Raw genomic sequence first — 25089 nt, 5'->3', positions numbered from 1 at the left:
GCCTGACCCCCCAAATGCGCCCCAGCCCCTAATGCAAAATCGCTTTGTCCTTAAGGGGGGTTTCGGAGGGCGGCCGGTCCCGAAAGGGTTGCATTCCCTTTTTGGCATTTCACGCTTTAACGTGCAGAGAAATGGAAGTAGTCCTCGGTAAATACGCATTTACAAGTCAGGGGAATCATAACACGAGAAAAGAGGTTATACAACGTACTAGAGAACAATTACCACCAGCTATTAAGACCTTTGCTGACATAAGAAATGACCACCAGCTTTCTGGAGGGCCGCAGTGTGGTTAAGGGGGATGTGAGGACTGATGCTTCCTGGTGGAGTTAGAACTTCCTCTTGAGAATCCATCCTAATTAAGCCCAGGGAATTCTGGGAGAGTTAAGTGTGAACAGATAAGAGAGTAACATACACAGAGGAACCCAGCCAGGGCGTATAACCAGCCTTGGATCCATCTATAGAGCTCTGTTATGTGGAGGAGCTTCTCTCTGGACCTGTAATGGCGGGTGATGAGAGGACTCGCCTGGCGATTTTGCGAGGAGACTTTGACTACCTTCCTGGAGAGGAGAGATGTAGTGTGAAGGTTTTCCTGTGTGCCGACCCTCTTGGTAAGTATTATTATTATTTAGTATTTATATAGCGCCGACATCTTCCAGAGCACTGTACAGAGTCTCTTCACTAACTGTCCCTCGGAGGAGCTCACAATCTAGTCCCTACTATAGTCCTATATCTATGTATGTATCGTGTAGTGCATGTATAATAGTCTAGGGCCAATTTAGGGAGGAACCAATTAACTTATATGTATGTTTTTGGGAAGTGGGAGGAAACCAGAGTGCCCAGAGGAAACCTATGCAGACACGGGGAGAACATACAAACTCCTTGCACATGTTGACCTGGCTGGGATTCGAACCGGGGACCCAGTGCTGCAAGGCGAGAGCGCTGACCACTACGCCACCGTGCTGCCCACCAATACTTTCTGCTACACTCTCTGGAAGTAGGCTATGCAGTTCCTGGGAGTTCTGGTTCACCATGAGCTTGCTGGGCAACCTGTATTACAGGAAATATAACAACCTTGTTAGATTTATATCCGAATCAGAAACAGAATCCTCTTTATTTGCCAAGTACAATAGATATTGCACCCTTAATTGCTTGTGGTATACTCTGCATTGGTAATAGTGCATTTTAACAGACAGGCCCATTTGCAATTCACTTTTTCTCCTGAGTTATCTCCGAAAATTTTCATATTCTCTTATAACTTTTAAAGGGGCTCTGTGGAGTGTTAAAAAACAAACAAACTGACACTCACCTGGGGCTTCTATCGGCCCCGTGTAGCTGTCATGTCCCGCGCCGTCCTCCTACGATCATCTGTTCCCCACCGCTGGTCCCGGTATAATTAGCTCTCTAGCACGACTGCGGCACTCGCTCCCGCTCGCGTCTCCGGGAGCTTACTGCCAGGCGCAGTAAGAGAAAATCTCGTATATATATACGCTATAGCAGCATAGAGGGGTGATATAGCGGCTGGGAACGCGGAAAAACAGCCGCGTTCCCAGCCTGTCGGCGGCTGTCGCCAAACCCGGAAGTAGCCGCCGGCGGGGACAGGATGATCGGAGCGGGGCTGCGAGGGCACCATCCAGCTTCAGGGGGCTTAGGATTCCCCGGGTGAGTAAATGTCATTTTTTTTTGTTTGGCTTAAGTTTTCCTTTAAGGCATAGTGAAATTTTAAGTTCAGGTCCGCTTTAAGTATTTAACAATTGAAAAAGTACCATCAAAATGATTACCATCAAAATGATTCTGAGAATTATTCTGAGACATTTTCCCAAGCTGATCGCGGCTGAACGGCAGACTGTGGGAGGACGCAGAGGGACTCACACATGTTTATGCTGCGGGAGGAAACAGCGGGTAAATATCGATTTTTCTTATTTATTCAGCTCTGGTTTACCTTAAAGGGGTTCTGTGGCTGTTTAAAAAAACAAAAAGGGTCACTTACCTGGGGCTTCTACTGGCCCCCTGCAGCTATTAAGTCCCACGCCGTCACTGAAGCCCCCTCCGTTCCTCGCCGCTGGTCACCTGTAAATTATTCGTCTAACTAGATGAATAGCACTGCGGCTGCGCAGCCATGGCAACATGCGTCCTCATTCCCGCTCGTGTCTCCGGGAGCTTAGTGCGCAGGCACAGTTTAAGATTTTGTTGCACTGCGCCTGCACAGTAAGCTCCCAATGACGCGTGGGAGCAAGGATGCGCGTGGCCATGGCTGCATAGCCGCTGTGCTGTTCATCTAGTTAGACGAATAATTGGCAGGTGACAGCATGGGACTTGATAGCTGCAGGGGGCCAGTAGAAGCCCTAGGTGACACTTTTTGTTTTTAGAAGGCCACAGAACCCCTTTAAGCAAGCAAGTGGTCTATATCTATTTGCCATAAATTAGCTAGCATCCCTGTGAGAGCCTCATAATGTTGTAATTAAGGCATCTAATGACATTTATTTATGTTTGCAAAAGAATGTTTCTCCTCTGATTATCCAGTGTGTAACATACAGCATACAGGAATGGCATCGGAAGAAGGCTTATTAGCCGAAAACTTACTTTTTGTGTTTCCTCTAAGTTAGCCAATAAATGGTATCATCCTGATTCAAAACTTCTTGCTTTTACTGATGGCTAACACGGTACAACACTGAACACTAGACTTCATTTTCTACTAAAAGACGCACTGAATAGTCTAATGGGAAGCCTGAATATGAGATGTAACTTACCGGCATTTGGCTGAAGGTGTAATGGTTAAGGGCTCTGCCTCTGACACAGGAGACCAGGGTTCGAATCTCGGCTCTGCCTGTTCAGTAAGCCAGCACTAATTCAGTAGGAGACCTTTGGCAAGTCTCCCTTACACTGCTACTGCCAATAGAGCGCGCCCTAGTGGCTGCTGCTCTGCTCTGGCGCTTTGAGTCCGCAAGGAGAAAAGCGCAATATAAATGTTATTTGTCTTGTCTTGTCTTGTATTTGTATGCACAAAGCCAAAGAGATGTTTTACTTTTACAGTATTGAAATCTACAAAAACAGAGAGCAGTAGAGATATGAAGGTTTCTGTCTGAGGAAGTGCGAGCAAAGCCTGAAAACTGTCAGACAAGATCTAAAACAAGAGCTTTATTTCTGTAGAAGCAGAGAGAGCGGAGGGTAAAATTAGCAGACTGAAGATAAACCCACCGCAGAGCGTCAGAACTCTTCCCCGGATGAGAGGAAGGGAGAGGAGATTATTCTCTACAAATATCACGTCTATTCTGGTGCCGACAAAATTCGCCATGAACTGAGTGCTCCGCAGGGTGTCATATATAGCTGTAAATTACAGACTCCTCCGGACAGATCCAGAGGCCCCGGGGACACTCCTTACCTTGACAAGTTGTGTTAAGTGACACCTGTCACTAGAAGATCAAAGGTTCCACTGCTGACCACCTAAGTGATGTGTATTGTCAGGTAGCCTAATGTAGTTAGTAAACAGAATTAACCACTTGACCACTACAGGTTGTGTTCCACTTATGGACCAGAGCAATTTTAACCTTTCATTTGCCTCCTCCCATTCATTTGCAAATAACTTTATCACTACTTATCACACCAAAATGATCTATATCCTTTTTTTTGCCTTCAATCAGGTTTTCTTTGGGTGGTACTTTTAGCTGAGAATTAATTTATCCTAAATGCATTTTAACAGGAATAATCAGAAAAAAATGGGAAAAAAAACATTTTTTCTCAGTTTTCAGCCATTATTGTTTTAAAATAAAACATGCTACTGTGGATAAAACCCACACATTTTGTTTGCCCATTTGTCCCGGCTATTAAATACATCATTACCCCTCATTACTCTCCGCACTGTCCTAAATGTAATGTAATAAATGCTGATCTGTTCCATAGTTAGTAGTTGTGTCTGATAATGCAGGCTTTCTGAGTCAAAGTTCTGGACTGTATGTGTGTCAGGTTTCCTTGATAGCGCGCCACTTTTACTATTGGATGACAATGAGACATCTGAACAATCATCTTCCAGGAGGAATGCAGTCTCAGTCAGTTTGCCCATCTTATTCTGATGGCGTCCAAAAAAAGTTATCTTTAACCACCCTGGCGTTCTGATTAAATCGCCAGGGTGGCTGCGGGAGGGTTTTTTTTAAATAAAAAAAAAACTATTTCATGCAGCCAACTGAAAGTTGGCTGCATGAAAGCCCACTAGAGGGCGCTCCGGAGGCGATCTTCCGATCGCCTCCGGCGCCCAGAATAAACAAGGAAGGCCGCAATGAGCGGCCTTCCTTGTTTTGCCTATATCGTCGCCATAGCGACGAGCGGAGTGACGTCATCGACGTCAGCCGACGTCCTGACGTCAGCCGCCTCCGATCCAGCCCTTAGCGCTGGCCGGAACTTTTTGTTCCGGCTGCGCAGGGCTCAGGCGGCTAGGGGGGCCCTCTTTCGCCGCTGCTCGCGGCGAATCGCCGCAGAGCGGCGGCGATCAGGCAGCACACGCGGCTGGCAAAGTGCCGGCTGCGTGTGCTGCACTTTATTTGATAAAAATCGGCCCAGCAGGGCCTGAGCGGCAGCCTCCGGCGGTGATGGACGAGCTGAGCTCGTCCAGACCGCTCAGGAGGTTAAAGGATGCCCGACTTGACGTGACATGATGAGATAGACATGTGTATGTACAGTGCCTAGCACACAAATAACTAGGCTGTGCTCCTTTTTTTCTTTCTCTGCCTGAAAGAGTTAAATATCAGGTATGTAAGTGGCTGACTCAGTCCTGACTCAGACAGGAAGTGACTACATTGTGACCCTCACTGATAAGAAATTCCCCTTTTTACCTCTTTCTTGCTCTTAGAAGCCATTTTCTGCTAGGAAAGTGTTTTATAGTTGGAATTTCTTATCAGTGAGGGTCACACTGTAGTCACTTCCTGTCTGAGTCAGGACCGAGTCAGCCACGTACATACCTGATATTTAACTCTTTCAGGCAGAGAAAAGAAAGAAAAAAGAAAAAAAAACACAACATAGTTATTTGTGTGCTGCTAGGCACTGTACATACACACGTCTATCTCATCATGTCACATGTCACTTCGGGTACCCTTTAACAAACGGATATATCCTAGTGAGACATTAGTGTGGGGGATCAGCTTATTTCAGTGCAGAGCTGTGCCACTCATTTTTGCGCCATCATAGGCTGACAGATATAGTGGCGCTCAGTAACTAATTTGGGCACCCAAATTAGAAAAAAAACAAGGTAATTTGGCCACCAGCAGCAATAGCACAAATTGCACTTGTAAAGTTTCTAGGGTAACCTGGATCTTATGGACCTTGTGGGCTGGGATTGCTTGGCTGGTGGAACTCCATCCTCATGAGTTCTGAATTCCCTGTAGAATAACAGCCTGCATGGGAAACAATGGGCTTAATTCACTAAGACAAATAGCATGCCTTATCCAAATTAACACACCTTATCAAAGTTAACAGGGTAGCATAGCGATCGCTCTGAACCCGCAGGGGCTCAGGGCAGGGCGAGTGGAGCCATCGTCATTGCCAATTAGCAGGCATAAGTACGCAGCGCTCGCTATGCTTCTCTGATAAGGCGTGTTAACTTTGATAAGGAGTGTTAACTCGGATAAGGCATGCTATTTGTGTAAGTGAATCAAGACCAATGGGTTAAAAATGCCTAGGACGAGGAACCCTACAATCAGCATTTTTTAAAATGCGTTTCTAAATGTCACTTATATTTCACCAGCTGTCTTACAAAAATAATATTTTAGATTTATTTGAGGAACACCCACTGTGGGTGGGGCTGCTGTTTGGGTGACATCATCCTGCGCTTCAGTCCGCAAGAGGGCTGGGCACAGACTGAATCTCTCTGGTAAGATTGCAGGCATAGCGATGACTTACTAGAAAGAGCAGGACGGGTCACGTCTGGGCAGTAGCACGGAGCCGAGCTGAGAAAATGCCAAGCCCTTTGGCTCCATGCGCAGTGCAGCCAAGCTCCGCCCACGAGCCCTTGTTGACAGGCTTCAGCGAGTCTCAGCGCTGGAATGGCAAGGAGGAGGGAGACGGGGGATCCGGAGGCTCCCCCTACATAAGTACCCATTTGTGGCCCTATTTCAATACAAGTACACTTTAAAGGACAATTGAAGTGAGAGGGGTATGGAGGCTGCCATATTTATTTCCTTTAACGCAATACTAGTTGCCTGGCAGCCCTGCTGATCCTCTGCCTCTAATACTATTAGCCATAGCCCCTGAACAAGCATGCAGCAGATCAGATGTTTCTGACATTATTGTCAGATCTGACAAGATTAGCTGCATGCTTGTTTTTGGTGTTATTCAGACATTACTGCAGCCGAATAGATCAGCAAAGCTGCCAGGCAACTGATGTTGTTTAAAAGGAAATAAATATGGCAGCATATTCTTCTCACTTAAAGTGAACCAGAGACGAAGCACCCTCATGTATTTTACCATATAGATCAGTGAGAACATTAGAGAAAACACCTACCCTGCTCTCTGTTTCATTCTGCACTGCACAACTTGTTTCTTATCAGACCTGATAAAATCCCCGACTGAGCATTCAGTCTGGCTTTGCTATAATGACTCAGCTATAATGATTCCTGAGCAGAGCCAGCAGAGGGCAGGCTTGGGCTTGAAAAGACATGAGAGAACACAGACTGAGCTATAAATATTCCTGAGCAAAGCCAGACTGAATGCTCAGTCGGGGATTTTATCAGGGCTGCTAAGAAGCAAGCTGAGCAGTGAAGAATGAAACAGAGAGCAAGGTAGGTATTTTCTCTAATGTTCCCACTGATATATATGATAAAATGCATGAGGGTGCTTCGTCTCTGGTTCCCTTTAAGTTGTCCTTTTAAAGTGTATGGCTCACACATCCATGGTCTCATCAAAAATGTAAACTTTCTCTGGGCGTGCCCTGAACTCTCCCCACTTTTTATATCTAGGCCAGTCAGACGGGCCTTCGGACGATCCTGCAATGCATTAGATTTAATATTTTCTTATTTCTTGGAAAGTTAGAGTTCAGACTAGCCTGAGGTTCATCTGTCTGTATAAATAATCCATTTGTGTAGTTTAGGTTGTGTTGGCTCTCACCATGAGCCGTGAGGTAACCCGCACAGACCGCGTCTCGGCCGCCTGCACAACAAACGGGCCTCATATGGTTAGCCGGCTAGCAGCTGAGTGAATGGTTGTCCTGGGGTATGTGTGACATGCTGGCAGTGGCCAGCGAGAGCGCAAGAGGGGACAGGAAAATAAAACATTCTCCTGAGTACAGAGCTCTGCTGAAGCAGCAGAATGTGAGGAAATTCCTGTATCTCGGCTGCAGAACTGTGCGCAGCATAAATATCCCCCCTCCTCTTATCCCAGCTGCTGCCAGTGCTATGGAATGTATTCAATGCTATACTCAATGCTTCCTCCTGCTAACAGCTACCTACAAATGGAACAATGTGCTTTAAAGTGTTAATCATGTACTTATATGTAAACATTCTTAGGTTTTGTGATAATCCCACAAGTGGCAGTGGAGGTTCCAACTATAAGTTTGGGAGGGGGGGGGGGGCACAAAGGCGGCACCATCGATGGCTGGTGGGGCCTGTTTGGGTGATCAAAATCAATGTGGGAGATTTATCAACGCATTACCGACAGTTTTTTCTTCTTAATCTGTTCTAACCAGCAGGGAGAACAGTTCTGCATGATAATAAGAACCTTCTTAAATCTTAGGTAATAGTGGCAATTTAGTATGAATTTCTAGAGCTGCACTACAGTTAAGAAAAGTGGAAATCCATCCCTAAACTGGCGTAGATTAAGAAGTGCTTGATAGCAGTTCTACAGATGTAGAACTGCAGGCTAGTCATGATTGCAGAGTGCAGGCTAGACATGATTTGTGATGTGCTCCTCCCCCTGCTGAATTCCTCCTCAGAGCCTGCTGCTATCAATACAGCAGGTGTGTGTTGGTTACCTCAGCAACAGCAATTCCCCTCACACACTGCACTGTCTGAGAGACCTTCCCAACTCCTCCTATTTTACAAGTTTTAGAAGGAATCTGCACAATCTAATGATTTCTTAAGATGCCTGATATAGTTCTGCATGGTTTTCTACAAACCTACCAATATTTTGTCTCAGACAAAATTGATAAATGTCCCCGAATGTTTGTATGGTGTGTGTTAGATATGTTTTGCCTAGAACAGAACTCAGAGGCTTTTGAGCAGAGCAGATTGTCCAAATGATGGTGCTATTGTTGAAGAAAAGTTACCTACAGATGTACTACCTGCATAGACTCAGGCTGACATGGAGAGTTTTTTTACAGACCCTATCCTGCTTACTGTACGCTGCTGGAATTTGGAAATAGTTAACTGTATGTTACTAAGTGGGGGGAGGTGAGGCATAAGAGTACAGTGATGGGGGAGGGGCAATGCACCATCATCTTGGGGGGGGGGGTGTTGTCTGAGCTGCTCCTACCCCCCTTTGGGGTGAAGCTTGCAGATCGTGGTTCCAGGCGGTGAGAGAGCCTGGGACACCACCGGTTTTGCACACGGCAGTGTGATATGAGGAGCCACCCGGAGTCAACACCACATCCATTCCCAATCTGGGGTGGTCTATGCTAAACAACCTGTGGAACAAACGTTCTGTTTATTGGCGGTATTATGTATATTCCCTGGCTTCACGTTTGTTAAGCCAGGGCCTGCTTGTTTCTGTGAGCTTCAGAAATGAAAGTCATTACCTTGATTGAGAGAACTACCACTCCTCCCTTCAGAATACGGCTAAAACCTTCTCGTTGTTTTCCAATGAATCTTTTTCAGATTCGGAGTGGGAGAGAGCCGCTCTACATGTAGACGTTTACCCCAAACTGAGAGAGTATTGCAGACACACCTACGGCCTGGAGTTCCAGGTAAGTGCTCACAAGTTGTCATCACCAGCTCCGGGCATGTGACAGTGGGCAGCTCGTAGCCATACCTTCACTACACCAATCGTTTACAACCGGGGAACCGGTCTTGTTTCCATGGTGATATGGCCAAACAATGGGCGCATCATCATAAAGCGACTCCTTTCTGGCATAATATGATTTGAAGCAAACAGCAACCTGCATTGCTTTTCTCCACTTATCTAATATTACAGGTGATAGACGGGTACGATGGCGTTCACCTCAATGACCGTAACAGCAATAAAATGAGTAAGGTCCGCATGCAGCTGCTGGAGGAGTGTATCGAGACCTCTGCTGGGACATGTTTTGTGGTAAGAAACAGTAGGTGACATGAAATGTGTATTTCTCAAATGCATTTCTGGGATGCATTAAAGGGGAAATAAAAACTCGAGATGCTAGCATAATATTGCCCCTGCTTAACTCTCTAGTAAGGCCACATCTGGAATATGGAATTCAGTTCTGGGCACCACATTACAGGAAAGATATTGCAGTTTTAGGCTAGTTACACACCAGGACGTTGCGTTTAGGAGACGTTATAGGGCACATAACGTGCCCCTAACGCAACGCCTGGTGCTCTCTGGTGTGGACGTCGGAGTGAGCCGCGTTGTGCAGCTCACTCTGGCGTCCGTGATGCCGTGATGCGTACTCTTGGACGCATGCGGCATCACGTGGTCCCGCCCGGCCAATCGCCGCACAGAGCGGCCACTCCAGGAAGTAAACACTGCACGTCACTGAGTGCAGTGAATATTAATTAGCCATGTGCCCCGCCGCTCTCCCCTCCTCCCCAACATGACTGAGCATGTGCAAACAGTCTAACGCGGCTTAGCCGCGGAGAACGCACAGCATGCAGCACTTTGCTGCGTTACAATGTAACACAACGTGGGCAGTGTGAACAGCCGACTTGTGTTACATTGCTGTGCGTTGGGGGAGCGTTACAGGCTGCACTAACGTGTGCCTGTAACGTCCCTGTGTGCAAGAAGCCTTAGAGCAGGTGCAGAGACGAGAAGCAAAATTGATTAGTGGGATAGAAACCTTTGAAGATCACCTCCTCTGACTGGCCAATGAACCCTCTCGTCCCACTGAAAAATGTGAATACTGATTCTCTAATCTGTTCTTGCGCTACAGCGATGGCCATAGTGTAAGCAGCAGCTGCTATAGGGCCCAGGATCAGGTGGGAGCCCATGTTGTCCTTAGGCATGTCTTTTTGTGCTCTTTTCACACTGCGACTGCCAGGAACTTGTACTGTGATGTCATGTGCGAGGGATGCAGCGTGGGAACTGGGGGAATCACCGGTACTCTTAGATGCAGGGTAATTGTGCTACACATATCCACAAGGAAGGAAGGATGCTATTATTCAGGTGTTCCTTGGGGTGAGGATCCCAATTAAATTTTCCCATGGGGCCCCAAGAGCTACAACTCTTTTTAGTAACCCTTGCTTTGACCTAACGTGGCCCAGATGACAGTCACCATTTTCAATAGATGTAGGCCAGAATCTTTTATGTTCTGCAGTCTTGACCATCCCACGATAACCTTAATAAATCAGGCCCAGAATCTACCAGCTGTAATAATCCCACCCAACCAACTACAGAGCCGTGTTCTGACAACGATGTTGTGTTTCCAGGCACTGATTGGAGAGGAGTATGGGGAATCCTGTCTTCCCACGCAGATCTACTCAGAGGAGTTTGAGAAGATCCTGCATACAGCTGAGAAACACGGACTGAGCACCAAAATATTGGAGAGCTGCTATCAGCGGGACGAGAATGGAATCCCACCAGTGTACAACCTGCTAGACATGGACGAGCCATCGCAATACAGCCGAAGACAGGTAGGGTCCAATATAGGACAATGATAATATAACATGGCCACTTTTGGAAGGAGAAACAATTGAGGAGCACATGATCAGGTGTTTGAGTTGTACTTCTCAGAGTTACTGGTCACTATTGGCCTACAGAGGATGAGTAAGTAAGGCATAATCACATGACCATAACCAGAGGATGAATAAGTAAGGCATAATCACGTGACCATAACCAGAGGATGAATAAGTAAGGCATAATCACATGACCATAAACAGAGGATGAGTAAGTAAGGCATAATCACATGACCACAACCAGAGGATGAATAAGTAAGGCATAATCACATGACCATAACCAGAGGATGAATAAGTAAGGTATAATCACATGACCATAACTAGGGGATGAATAAGTAAGGCTGCATAATCACATGACCATAACTAGGGGATGAATAAGTAAGGCATAATCACATGACCACAACCAGAGGATGAATAAGTAAGGCATAATCACATGACCACAACCAGAGGATGAATAAGTAAGGCATAATCACATGACCACAACCAGAGGATAAGTAAGGCATAATCACATGACCACAACCAGAGGATGAATAAGTAAGGCATAATCACATGACCATAACTAGGGGATGAATAAGTAAGGCTGCATAATCACATGACCATAACTAGGGGATGAATAAGTAAGGCTGCATAATCACATGACCATAACTAGGGGATGAATAAGTAAGGCATAATCACATGACCATAACTAGAGGATGAATAAGTAAGGCATAATCACATGACCACAACCAGAGGATGAATAAGTAAGGCATAATCACATGACCACAACCAGAGGATGAATAAGTAAGGCATAATCACATGACCATAACCAGAGGATGAATAAGTAAGGCATAATCACATGACCATAACCAGAGGATGAATAAGTAAGGCATAATCACATGACCACAACCAGAGGATGAATAAGTAAGGCATAATCACATGAACACAACCAGAGGATAAGTAAGGCATAATCACATGACCATAACTAGGGGATGTATAAGTAAGGCATAATCACATGACCACAACCAGAGGATGAATAAGTAAGGCATAATCACATGACCATAACTAGGGGATGAATAAGTAAGGCTGCATAATCACATGACCATAACTAGGGGATGAATAAGTAAGGCTGCATAATCACATGACCATAACTAGGGGATGAATAAGTAAGGCTGCATAATCACATGACCATAACTAGGGGATGAATAAGTAAGGCATAATCACATGACCATAACTAGCGGATGAATAAGTAAGGCATAATCACATGACCACAACCAGAGGATGAATAAGTAAGGCATAATCACATGACCACAACCAGAGGATGAATAAGTAAGGCATAATCACATGACCACAACCAGAGGATGAATAAGTAAGGCATAATCACATGACCATAACTAGGGGATAAATAAGTAAGGCTGCATAATCACATGACCATAACTAGGGGATGAATAAGTAAGGCATAATCACATAATCAGAGGATGAATAAGTAAGGCATAATCACATGACCATAACCAGCCAGACAAGTGGAAACTCATCAGCTGATTAATATGCTTCTCCGTGGAAGCTCATCCACATGTGGGCAGAGATGGCCACGTTAAGAGACACCACTGGATGCCAACTAGAAGAAAAGAAGAAGAAAGAAGATTTCCTGCAGGTTTGTATGTTTTTATATAAACAGTGGCCTCCTACGTCGTTAGCTTTCTAACCTTGTACCAATATACACGCCACATTTTTGAGACGTGAAAGAGGACTTCCTTTAGAACAAACTTTTGCCACTCATCTAGTCACATGTTCCATGAAGATATACAATCATTATTCAGAATCAGAATCAATTTATTTTGCCAAGGAAGTTTGCACCTACAAGGAATTTGTATTGGCAGGTGCTTAACAAACACAAACAAAAACAATACAAGGACAGACTGTGTGTATATTACAAGTCAAGAGAACAGTATGTAAGTACAGTATAATGGCAGTAAGCAATGTAAGGATTGTTCATTTTCAGTTCTGTGCTGATTACTTTCCAGTCCTAGCAGCTCTAGCGGGGTTCTGCTTTAAGTATGGCTACCGCTTGAGGAAAAAAGCTGTTCCTGTGTCTGGAGGTTTTGGTAGCGATTGACCGGAATCTTACTCCTGAAGGCATGCGCTGGAAGATGGAGTGAGCTGGGTGAGAGGGGTCAGAGGCAATTTTGGTTGCTCTCTTTCTGCACCTGCTAGCGTAAAGATCCTGCAGGGAAGGTAAGCTACAGCCAATTATCCTTTCCACTGATAGGATGATGCGCTGCAGCCTCCCCTTTTCTAATACTGACCAGGAGCCGAACCATACAGTCATAGATGTTATGGTGGATTCGATGATTGCAGTGCAGAACTGCACCATTAGATTTTGAGGTAGCCCAAACTTTTTCAGCTGCCATAGATGGTACATCCTCTGTTGCGCTTTCTTGACTATAGTGGCCGTGTTGTTGTCCCATTTTAGGTTGTTTGAGATTGTGGACCCAAGAAACCTGAAAGACTCTACCTGGGTTATTGTGGATTCAGACCATGCTGGTCATTTCTTTGATTACTCATTCAGGGCTGGAACCCACCAGAGCGATTTTATGAGCATTTAGGGAGCGAGTCAAACCTCTAGCGATTTCCCTAAACGGTCAGCTAATGTTAATGGATGGGCCAAATTCCACTGGAGCGATTGCGATTACCAAATCGCAAAACGCAGGACATGCAGCATTTTTAGCATTTAGCGTTAGTGTTTCTGCAATGTAAAGTATATAAACACTGGCGTAATCGCTCATCAAAACCTGCACAGAGCGATTTTGCTAGCGTTTTGAAGTTACTGCACACTGTAACAAAATTATAATTAATTGAAAGGACCAATCAGAATTAAATTGCTAATCGCTACACAACCGCTGTCAAATGGAATACACTTTTTAAAATCGCTCCTGAAAACGCTTATGAAATCGCTTGCAATTTGCAAACCGCTCATTCAAAACGCTCATACAAAACGCTCATACAAAACGCTAGCGATTAGCAGTAGCGTTTTGTAGTGGGTTCCAGGCCTCATAGTAGTACTTGGAAATAAGCAATACCTTAAATTAATAAAGTTGGAGTCAAACAAAAGTTTTATATGGAGGCAGACATATTTATTTAATTTTAAACAATGCACATAGCATTGCTGTCCTGCTGATCCCCTGCCTCTAATACTTTTAGCCATAGCCCCTGAACAAGCATGCAGCAGATCAGGTGTTTCTGACATTATTGTCAGATCTGACATGATTAGCTACATGCTTGTTTCTGGTGTGATTAAGACTCTACTGCAGCCAGATAGATCAACAGGACAGCCAGGCAACTGGTATTGTTTAAAAGGAAATAAGTATGGCAGCCTCCATATCCCTCTCACTTGAGGTTCCCTTTTTTAAGGTGCGCCCACACACACAATTATTATTGCCTGCAGAAATCAGGACTTGATTCCTCAGGTGACTGTTTGTGGCCAATGTCTGTACAGACATGGCGCTATCCTACAGGCTAGCAACATGTTCTGTTGCTATGGAGGAGGGAGAAGAGGCCGATGGAGAAGACACGGAGTGGGTGAGGGGAGTAGAACAACAATGCCCTGTCTGCGTGTGTTTGGCCGAGGCGATCAACCAGTCTGGATCTCTTGGCAAGGTTCGCCAAACACGCTAGATTTTGGGCAGAGGACACCTTGGTCAGGAACAATCTAGTGTGTGTACAGGGCTTTACTTTGTGACAGTTGGAGTGCAGAATATTAAAGTGAACCTCCGGACTAAAAATCTACTGAGCAGAACTGAAATGGCTTGGTGTTTTTTTTTAACAGTTTCACATCATCAAACTTTGTTTTTCTTACCAAAGCATCATTTTTAGCTGCATTTTTAGCTAAGCTCCACCAATCAAAGAAAACTGCCCGGGCTTTTTTCCCCTGGTGCTGTGCAAAGCATGATGGGATTTCTATGTTGTTATTCACGTTGCCTAGCAACTGGGAGGGGTGATCAGCACACAGGACAGTTGGAACTGTGTCTCATGCTCCCTGTCACCTCCTTTCAACCAAAAAGATGGCTACCCTCATGAAATCAAATATTTGCATGTTCTTTTAAAACAGGGTGGGGGAGAGATTATATTACCTATCTATTTTAGTTAACATAACTAATGTAACTTAATGACAGTATGTTTGTTTAGGCTGAAGTTCCTCTTTAATAAAAAGAGTCAACAGAGAGGCTTGGAATATTTCTGTGCTCCATGTAAAGTGTTGGCACCGATGTACATAATGTTAAGAAATGTCACGGTGGCCTTATGTATTCATTCTGCTTGCAGAGAGGAGATTATTCCGACCGGATGTACGAGGCTTCCCAGGAAATAAAGAGAATCTTTGACACAGCGGTTCCTCTGTGCTTGAAGAAGGGGATCCTGAGGGAAGATGAAGCACGAAAGTATTTTTCCTCGGGTAAAACGAAAAACGATTTCAACTTTCTATTAGCCAGTCTTAAAAATCAGTCTTTCAAAATAAAAAAATAAATAAAAAAATAGATTGGAAGTGGGGACAGAGTTGTTCTGTGCACACTAAACGCTAACAATAATTTTGACGTAAATTTCCCAGTGTAGGAAGAGTTGATCCATCAGCTAGGGCCTGAGCCCACTAACACAGTTGTGTCCACTTTTCAGAAACACATCCATGTTACAGATGCTGAAAAGTGGACACAAATGCGTACAACTGCGTTAGTGGGCTCAGGCCCTTAGGGTTGTCTCACTAGGGATGGTTGTCCATTACCTACATTGTGCACGGTGTGCCGTAGATTTTGCTCTGAACAATGTGGAGCCCCTCATTTTTCAATGAGAATTTTTATTCTCGAGTAGAAAACGTTAAGTGCAGTTGTCAATCTTCCCAGGAGTTGAGTATGCCCCTCAAAACTTCAATAAACTCAAGCAATGGTGTAAAAAAGGAGTGGGCCACAATTCCCCCCCATATTTGATGGGAGAGATCAACCCATTAGCAGCTTCAATTTGAGATACTGCACTGCTTATGACCTCAGTCGGCAGAACTTGTTGTGCTGCAAATTCTTGAAATGCTTTGATCTCTTTCTACTAGCAGAAAATATAGAAACTGAAAGTGTAAGTCCTCTGTTATTGTCTCACACTGCCCCCTAGTGGCAAGTGTCCATAAATACACTTTACAGCAGTACTAATTAGATGCAAGAAAATGTAATAAATAAAGAATGTTCTAAAATAAGTTGTCCTGGAGCACTTGCAAGCCTCTAAATTAATTGGCTGTTAAAGAATGAATAAAGTCCTAAAAAAACCAATTGCTTCAAGCTATTGTTACTAAGGGTGGTTCTTCAAGCTATTGAATGGGGTGTACTAAGTTTTTAACACATAGTTTCTGCATTTTGGGTTTCTTTTTGTTAAAGGGTACCTGAAGTAAGAAAACACATGGTGACCATACCTGAGGCTTCTTCTTCTGTGCCTCCATAGTCTCTGTGGCTGCACATATGAGTCAGCCTCCTCTCCATCTTGGTGCTTTCCTCCCTGTTCAACGTTCTGACTAAACAACTGCGCCCTCTTCCGCTACTGAACAGCTGTGCGCAGCAACTACAGCATGGAGTACTGTGAGCTCCTGTGGTACGGAAACATTGGTAACTGCGTATGCCCATGACAATCCTGGCCTCGACTGCTGTGCAAAATATTCTATATGTGAATGTGAGGAGGTGATTCAGGAGGAGAACAACAGAAGCTCATGTGCAGATCTGAGAATGCGGTTGGGTTGGTATCTGGAAATTAGTGAGGATATGTACCGGGGAGAGAGATTGTGGAGAGCTTTGTAGGTTAGGGGTTAAAAGTTTAAACTGGATCCTCTGCAATGGCGTAGAAATAGAGGTTGCGACCACAATGGGGCCCTTGGGCCAGAGGGGCCCCAAAGGGCCCTCCCTCAACTACAGTATTAGCTCTCTATTGGTCCTGTGCTCATAATAATCATTTCTATAGATACGTTGAATAGTGGTAAATCATTAACAAACTGTTCCCCATCCCCTTCTTGCACCTCTGACACTGTAGTTGCCATTGGCAGGTTTTGGTGCGCCGTATCAATTGTTATGTATAGTGTGCTTGGGGGGCCCATTGTAAAACTTGCATCGGGGCCCACAGCTCCTTAGCTACACCACTGATCCTCAGGTTAATTGGTAGCCAATGAAGAGATTGGCAGAGAGAAGTATCAGAGGAAGAGCGAGAAGAAAGATGAATGAGCTGAGCAGCTGAGTTCACTACAGATTGGAGGGGTGCCAGTCTGTTGGTTGGTAGTCCATAGTAGTATGTTACAATAGTCCAGACACAATATTATAAGAGCATGTACTAACATTTTAGTTGTGTCCGGAGTGAGAAAAGGTCAGATGGGAGATACAATATGTTTTTGAGTTGGAGATGACAGGATCTGGTGAGCGAGTGAATGTGAGGAATAAAGGAGAGAGAGGAATCCATCAAATATTATCTCTAAGCAACGTGCTTTGGAAACTGAAGTTATAGGGGTGTTATTAACATTTATGGTTATATCAAAGAGAGATGGTGGAAAAATGATTAGTTCTGTTTTACTCATATTATTAAAAAGCGAGAGGACACGAAGGAGGATATAGCAGACAAGCAATCAGGAACATGTGTGGGGAGGGAGTTGAGGTCTAAGGCTGAGTGGTACAGCATACAGAGCATGCACCTTTCAGGAAAAAAGCAAAGGGGCCATAGAGTTTATGGGGGAAAGGAAGATGCCCCAGGTATGGCCACCTCATTTTTATATTTTTTTGCTTGTTCAGGTATGCTATAAATAATGACACGGTGGAATTTTCTGGGCGTTATTTTCCACAAGAGGTTAGATTTAAATAATATTAGAACTTGGTAAGGAGAAGATGACTTTTTTTTATCATGGGCTGGTTTGTGATATCTTAGATTTGTATGTGGTTGTACTTTGTTTTTCGCCTGACGGTAATTGATATAAGACAATGTTAAAGTAATTTTTGTAATTTGAATCCCTGTACATTTTAAATTATTACTTTGCATAAATATTCTATGAAAATTATGTTATGTAACTTTGTATATTAATGTCTTTTAGCTCTAGAAGACGAGCTGCTATTTGTTCTACAGAACCAACCAGAAGACGTGTTGGAGAGATGCGTCTGCTACATACACAAAGTTCCATTCAAAGCCTACCAGAAACAGAAAGGAAGGTCAGATCCTCCAGAAGGGGGATTATTTGATGGGTACTCCAGGCTCTGTCACCTCAGGGACACGCTCATCCCAACACTGGCCCAGAAAGGTGGTCTTCACGTGTACACCACCACCACAACGTGTGACATTAAGGTGGGCTATACAAGAGAGAAGAGGCAGCAGTATGTTGAAGGCCTCTGCAAGCAGTTCTATGGAGACATGGTGAAGTTAATAGACAGCCAGGTCAGAAGACCTCGGAAGCCCCTGAAGAATGGATTGGAGGACATCTTGGAACATCTCTCCCTTTGTGCCATGTACTCAGGCCTGCAGCAGTATGAGCCCAGAGAGGCAGAAGCTATTAAACATTACATTCTTGAGGATGGGTCTCAAAGGCCAATGGTGGTGGCTGGAGAATCCGGTTGTGGAAAGACTGTTCTTCTAGCTTCTTGTGCAAAGAAGGTAAACTGTCAACTCCATGGATATTATGAGTCTCCTTTATTTACTAATTTATTCACTATCTACTTTATTTACTAACAGCAAAGTCTGTTTATGTTTGGTTTTGACTTGTTAGTAGCTTAACAACAACTGACTTTTAAAATCCTCCTCATCTCCTGTTACTTCCATCCAGGGGCGTAACTAGACTTAATAGGCCCCCCCAGCAAAAATGATAGCATGTGGCCCTCTTGGTCCCCGAATCCCATAAGGGTCACAAGATTGGGCGCCGGTGAATGGCAGCTGGGAGTGTTCTGGTTTGAAACAGCGTCTGGAAGCAAGAAAAAAATGACAGATGCTCCTGTTACTTGCTACGCTGCAGGGCGGGAGCAGGTGGCAAGGACTTTTTTTTTTTTTAGCAAATGGGTAGGGTTTTTTTTGCTAATTGGCTGCACTTGTGGTTGAGGAGAGGGAGGAAGAGGGCCCCAAATCCTCTAGACCCCACCAGGGTTATTGCCACGCCCATGTTTTTATCCCCTTTACCTACCTCCCCCCCCTCCCATCAGTCCAGGAAAGAAAACATTTTAGCTGTGTATACTGTAGAATCAGGTTAAAACCTTGTTTAGATTTTATTGCTGTCTGCATCCTGATATGAAGTGATTTTCTCTCTAGGGATAGCTTAAACAAACAAGAAAGAACTTTAAAGTATTATGAAAGCATAATGTTCAAAGGTCGGGGGGGGGGGGGGGGGTTAACGTTGGATTAGATTACTTGTCTATTGGTAGGTGAACAGAGGCGCCAGAAGGATAAAAGTACATACAATTTTTTAAAAATTGCTGGGAGGAAGTGGTGGACTCGCCTCCGTTAAAGCAGACACCAAGGACTGTAAATGTATAGATATACACATTTATTGAAAATACCCCAAAGATGCAACGCGTTTCGCGGGCACAGCCCACTTCTTCAGGCAATAAGCAGGGGATAAACAACAGCTCTGGACAGAGGTGCTCTGCTTGCTATAACTGAATTGCTGTTGTTTATCCCCTGCTTATTGCCTGAAGAAGTGGGCTGTGCCCGCGAAACGCGTTGCATCTTTGGGGTATTTTCAATAAATGTGTATATCTATACATTTACAGTCCTTGGTGTCTGCTTTAACGGAGGTGAGTCCACCACTTCCTCCCAGCAATTTTTAAAAAATGTTATGTACTTTTATCCTTCTGGCGCCTCTGTTCACCTACCAATATATTTGAGTCCACCCAGGTGGAGGGGTGATCTACCCCCTTTCTTCCTATCTACAGAGAGCGACTTCTTAATCCTGAGTGAGGACAGGTCTAATCTCCTCACCTGCCTAATGAGTCGTTACCTAGGTGGGTAACCCGTGTTTGTGAGCATTACCATCTCACTGTTTCATTTATCCAATCAATTTTGACATACTACACCATATTGGGCTCTCGATTTCTCTTCAACTTTAGATTACTTGTCTGCTTGACCATTAATGTTTGTTAGGTAGAACAGTCCAACAATGGGCATACTTTGAACTTAGCCTTAAATACTTATACAGCATTAAAGCAGTGTAATTTTATCACACTTTAATAGATGACATTGAATTATTCGCCTCAGAAGGGCTCACACTTTATAGTCTCTTTTACACTCTAGAGCCAGTTGTTAGAGGGAGGTAATCAAACAAACCTAACTGCTTGTTCAGTTAAACGTTTGTACATAATGTGCCGAAGTGAATATGAAATTAGCATGACAACTAAAAAAGTGCTTATTATTTATATCATGAATTCTGTTCTTTTTTCCAGGTACGCTTATGGCTTACAGACTGTGACCCGATATTGGTGGTCCGCTTCATACCCTCATCCGGAGAAGCTTTCACTCTGTTCAGACTACTGGCAGGACTATGCCAACAGTTATCGGATATTTACATGACACCTGTTCCTCTTTATCGAGGGAATATTGGCAAATTAGTGGAATGCTTCCATAATCTTCTATCAGTGACCACGAAGGAGAGACCACTTGTCTTAATTGTAGATGGTATAGATAATTTGACTCACTGCAAATGTAACAATGACATTTTTTGGTGGCTGCCTGCTCCTCTTCCACTTTTCTCCAAAATAATTGTATCAGTTTCCCATGAGACATTTTTAAACCTCAATAAAGCTCCGATTTCCAAGGAGGTCCTCTTAAGTGAGGTGAAGCCAGTGAGAAAAGAATGCAACGACCAACTCAGGTTAAATCTTCTGAAAGAGCATAGGAGAATCACCTCCGGGCAACAGATTTATGTGAATCAGTCTTTAACGAGTAGCACCTCACCTCTACAGATGCGTCTGATATTCAAGGAAGTCCTGGGATGGAAATCTCACCAGGACACTGATGACCAGTCTCTTGGCCAAAGCATTCATGAATCAGCTGAAAGACTATTCTATAAACTGGAAATGAAATATGGCTATGAGTTAGTCTCCAGGACATTAAGTTACCTAACACTATCAAAATCTGGGATAGGAGAAGCTGAGCTTGTAGATCTCCTGTCCTCAGATAACACAATCCTAGACCAGTTGTTCCATATACACGATAATGTCTCCATCTTGAGGGTTCCCGACTGGCTAGTTGCTAGCATCTTACTTGACCTAAAGTGTTGCATTGCTTCTAGATTTTTTTCCGGTTACGGGCTGATATATTGGACGAACAAACTTTTCCAGCAGGTGGTTGCTAAACGATATCTTAGCAAGCCAGAATTAACCAAGAGTTTACATGCAAATATGTGTGACTATTTTAGTGGTCGTTGGGCCGGCGGAAGAGCCAAGTCGATTAGTGTCAAAGCAAAACCAAGCTTGCAGAGTGAAAAACTGCCGCCCAAATCAATCAGTAATGAACCCTCCAAGATTTACGTTGACTGCCGGCTTCCTTCTCAGCCTTGGTATTTTGCTGGCAACTACGGAGGAGAACATAGGTACAATGGGAATTTAAGGAAAGCCTTTGATCTCCCTTATCATCTGAAAGAATGTGGAAAACTAGAAGCTGTATACAATGATGTATTGATGTCCCTTCCTTATTACAAAATCCTCTTAAATTCTGGTCATCTCAGTTCACTGATTTGCAGCATAGAAGACATAGCAAGACAAACCGGAAGAGAAGAAGTCAACCTAATCTGTGATATGATTCAAGAATCGAGATGTTTGTTGATCGACAATCCTAATGCCTTTGAACTGATTGTACAGTCCAAGATGGTGCCACTGTTGCCATTGTATCCTTGTCTTTATAGGTTTACCAAGCAAATATTTTGTGAAAGCATCAAGAGTACTTCCTTGCTCATTTTGAACTCTGGCTTGTTCAGACTGCCTTCTATGACCATTGAATTCCAAGAACCATCTCGTATTGTTAGCATCTTGGACACAAAGACGAATCTTCATTTAATTGTAGTATTTAAAAATGGTCAAGTTTACACTTGGAGAAAGGCAAAAGAAACAACTTTAGAACATCGGATATCACTGGGCTTAGAAATTACGAATGCTACACTGGAGGATGAAAATCCTTACTTGGTACTTTCAACCATCAAACAATCCATCATTCTCCTTGACTGCTCTTCTTGGACCATTTTGAACGAGATTGGCAATGAACTAAAGGAAACTGTGCTTACCCTGAAAGGATACCACCTGTCCAAAACAATCTTCTATGTTTTAGTTGAGAATGCTCAGCAGGTCAGAATGCTTAATGTTCTTTCAGGCGAGATTATTAAAGAACTTTCTTTTGCTCAAAGGGTAACTTACTTTTCATGTATTGATGGGGGACAGTATTTAGTTGTGGGACAATCAAACACACTTCAACTGTACAGTACTGAAGATGTCTCCAAGGCCATCATTCTGCAGATGGACACTTCCAAACACATTATATGTGATGTTTACGTGCACGAGTCATCTGTAGTTGTGATAGATAAGAATGGTACTATCAGACTCTGGAATACAATGGATAGTTGTAAGCCTCAACTCTTGGATGAACTTTACTCTACTGAAGAAGGGGATGAGGTTGTTTCCACGGAACTTGCAACAGAGCAGCTTCTGGTATGCAGATCAAACAGCTTTGATGTGTGGCAAACCACAAAATGGGAGATGGTTAGTTTCCATAGTCTGTACAAGGACCCATTTATTTCTTGCATGTTTTCCCAGTACGGAGATGCAGTTATTGCTGCTGTGCACAATGTACCCTCTTTGTTCATCTGGAGTATTAAAAGTGGACAATTAATTTCCATGATCAATCTTGAATCTCAAGTGACGTTGCTCACGAAGAGCCTTAAGTTACACCTTCTGGGAGCAGTAACTCAAAGTAAATCTGTGATATTGTGGGATTTAAAATCGATCACCATCTCAACAGCTTCCTCCCAAACCGGAAGGCCGTTCAGCTCGTTAATTCTTTGCCCTTTAGGGGATAGTGCCTACACATCAGATGGTTCAGATATCGTCTGTAAGTGGAATATTCCGACCTGCAGCCTTTCAGCTTTTTTTAGACACAGAAACATTGTACAAATGATAAAAGGAACTCCAAATGGAGACCTCCTTATAACGTCAGTGACCACTGGAGAAATTTATGTCTGGGAAACAGACTCTGGAATAAATCAATTCTGCATCCGCAGCAGTCCTGTGTCTCAGATTCTTGTGACACCAAACAGTAATATTGTGGTTACGCTTTGTGAAAACGGAGGTTCCAGAGTCTGGAGGTCATCAACAGGCTTGGCAGTATGTAAGATACGGACTTTTGTAAGTCAAGCAATCGTAAGCCCAGAAGGCACCTTTGTTATTGGTTTGAGTAATAACAACAGACTTCTAGCCATCAGCTTATGGTCTGGCTGTGTATCTAAAGAGTTCTGCTGCCCTGATGAGTCGGGTTCCATCGTGGCATTCCAATGTCTCAGTAGTTACATGGATTTTGTTGTATTGTTGACCTCGTGTGCCGATATCTACACCTGGAACGTGGTGGAGGAAACTTTTTGCCTTCAGACCAAGTTGTCCATTCAACTCTCTCTTCCTGTTCCTTGGTTTCACATCTCTTATGATGGCAATATCATTGTTATAAGTGGAGAAAGAACAATCAATGTCATCAGCATCTTGGATAAAAAGTGTTATACTTTACATACACCTAACTCCATATTGCACCAACACCTCACTAATGATGGTAAATATCTCATTTACATTTGCCATGGTCAACCAAATATATGTACATGCGACTTTCATGTCAACCCTGTTCTTAATGTCGTGGAAGTTTTCAACGGAAGGACGATTGCTCAGTGCCACTTGGGGAAGATGCCTTGTACCATGATGGTGTCGGACGATGAGGCGGTGGTCTGTGTTGGATTTGAAGATGGCACTCTTGGCTCGTACTCGGTAGCCAGGAAGTGGATTGGTAATGCAAGGCTTGAAGGCTTTCTCTCTTTCAACAATAAGGAAGAAACCATTGATTGTGAGGTTGTAAACATTTACCAAAGTAAATCTTCTGTGAATATATTATGGAGTGATGATTCTACCAACTGCGACCTCAGTCCTGCCTGCTCATCAGATGAGGAAACTGTCTTAGGATGATGCTTTAAAGTGAATCTGAGGTGAAAATAAACGGATGAGATAAACAATTGTATTTATCCTCCTAAAAATTATTTTTTTTATATATTTTTTTTTAGCTATCCCATGGTTTTATTTTATATTTAAACAGTTACAAAGTAGATTAAATGGTTTATTGTCTATGCTCAATGGTCTCAGAGTTAAAATACATTAACTTTTAACCTTTTTCTATCTCTCCCCTGCCCTCAAAAGTTGTATTCTGCCAGAAAAACGTTTATGGCTGTAATTTGCTTTTCAGTGATGTGTACTATATTCCCGACAAGGTACCGACAAGACAGAAGCTGTCACTTCCCTGCCTAAAAATAAACTTATTCAGGCAGCAAAATCCTATATAATAAAACCCTAACTGCGTCATCCTCCTGTGCCTGTGTAGCCGTTGGGACAGGAGGAGGACGGGGCCAGAGAGCCGGGTGGACGGGTGCGCGGGAGGACGGGTGTGCACGCATGCACACTGACTTGCTGCGGTGGCGGCGGTGTGAAACGGGCTTAGGTCAACTAGTAGCTAGATAAAAGTTAAAATGATGGTTAGTGTTTAAAATGTTGCATATATGATATCTAAGTTATGATAACATTTTAATTTCTAGATATTTTAAAATTGCATATGCCTCTGTCTAAAGAGTGATATTTACTTCAAAAAGAAAGAATGGAAATTACACAAAAAAAAAGATATGTAAAATTTAAACTGAAAAAATAAAAGGATTTAATTTGGTGGTACCAACCCTGCGAGCTCCAGAAGACCTGCAATCAGAAATCTGCAAGAGTGAGGACTGTATGTTGGAAATACAGTGTACAAGGTACACTCCATTTCTGTCTTGAGGTGTTTATGATTCTACACAGTACATTGCTGCCACATTGTGGCTGCTGTTGGTAGTGCAGTTTAAATTGATTACTAACTCTATGGGCATATACAGTATAATCCCACTTCTCTTAAAGTGTACCGGAGACCAAAAAAAAAAAAGTTTTATACATACTTGAGGCTTTCTCCAGCCCCTTACGCACAGATCGCTCACACACCGCTGTCTTCCTCTGCCTGCAGCTCCAGTATCAGGTCCCGTTAGTTCGGCCAGTCTGCGCAAGAGGAAGTGTTCTCTCTACGTATCTCT

The 25089-nt window shown here is 43.6% G+C and overlaps 1 protein-coding gene across 1 annotated transcript; it reads left to right on the top strand.

Moving 5' to 3' along the window:
- Positions 1-499: 499 nt before the first annotated feature.
- On the top strand, positions 500-23950 carry LOC137544739 (NACHT and WD repeat domain-containing protein 2-like). The gene is made up of 7 exons (XM_068265830.1): positions 500-608; positions 8793-8881; positions 9109-9225; positions 10536-10739; positions 15078-15207; positions 17854-18407; positions 20183-23950. The coding sequence occupies exons 1-7, from the start codon at positions 500-502 to the stop codon at positions 23948-23950; spliced, it is 4971 nt and encodes a 1656-aa protein (XP_068121931.1).
- Positions 23951-25089: the final 1139 nt, after the last annotated feature.

Source organism: Hyperolius riggenbachi, chromosome 2 (assembly GCF_040937935.1).
Source record: "Hyperolius riggenbachi isolate aHypRig1 chromosome 2, aHypRig1.pri, whole genome shotgun sequence".
NCBI classification, from domain to species: domain Eukaryota; kingdom Metazoa; phylum Chordata; class Amphibia; order Anura; family Hyperoliidae; genus Hyperolius; species Hyperolius riggenbachi.
This window is presented reverse-complemented; position numbering and strand designations above follow the sequence as displayed.

What these genes read in the sequence shown, in the direction of transcription:
- LOC137544739 (XM_068265830.1), top strand. Translation starts at nt 500, where the DNA reads ATGGCGGGTGATGAGAGGACTCGCCTGGCGATTTTGCGAGGAGACTTT. An exon ending in CCTGTGTGCCGACCCTCTTG is followed by an intron (nt 609 to 8,792) that starts GTAAGTATTATT and finishes AATCTTTTTCAG; the next exon opens with ATTCGGAGTGGGAGAGAGCC. An exon ending in ACGAAAGTATTTTTCCTCGG is followed by an intron (nt 15,208 to 17,853) that starts GTAAAACGAAAA and finishes AATGTCTTTTAG; the next exon opens with CTCTAGAAGACGAGCTGCTA.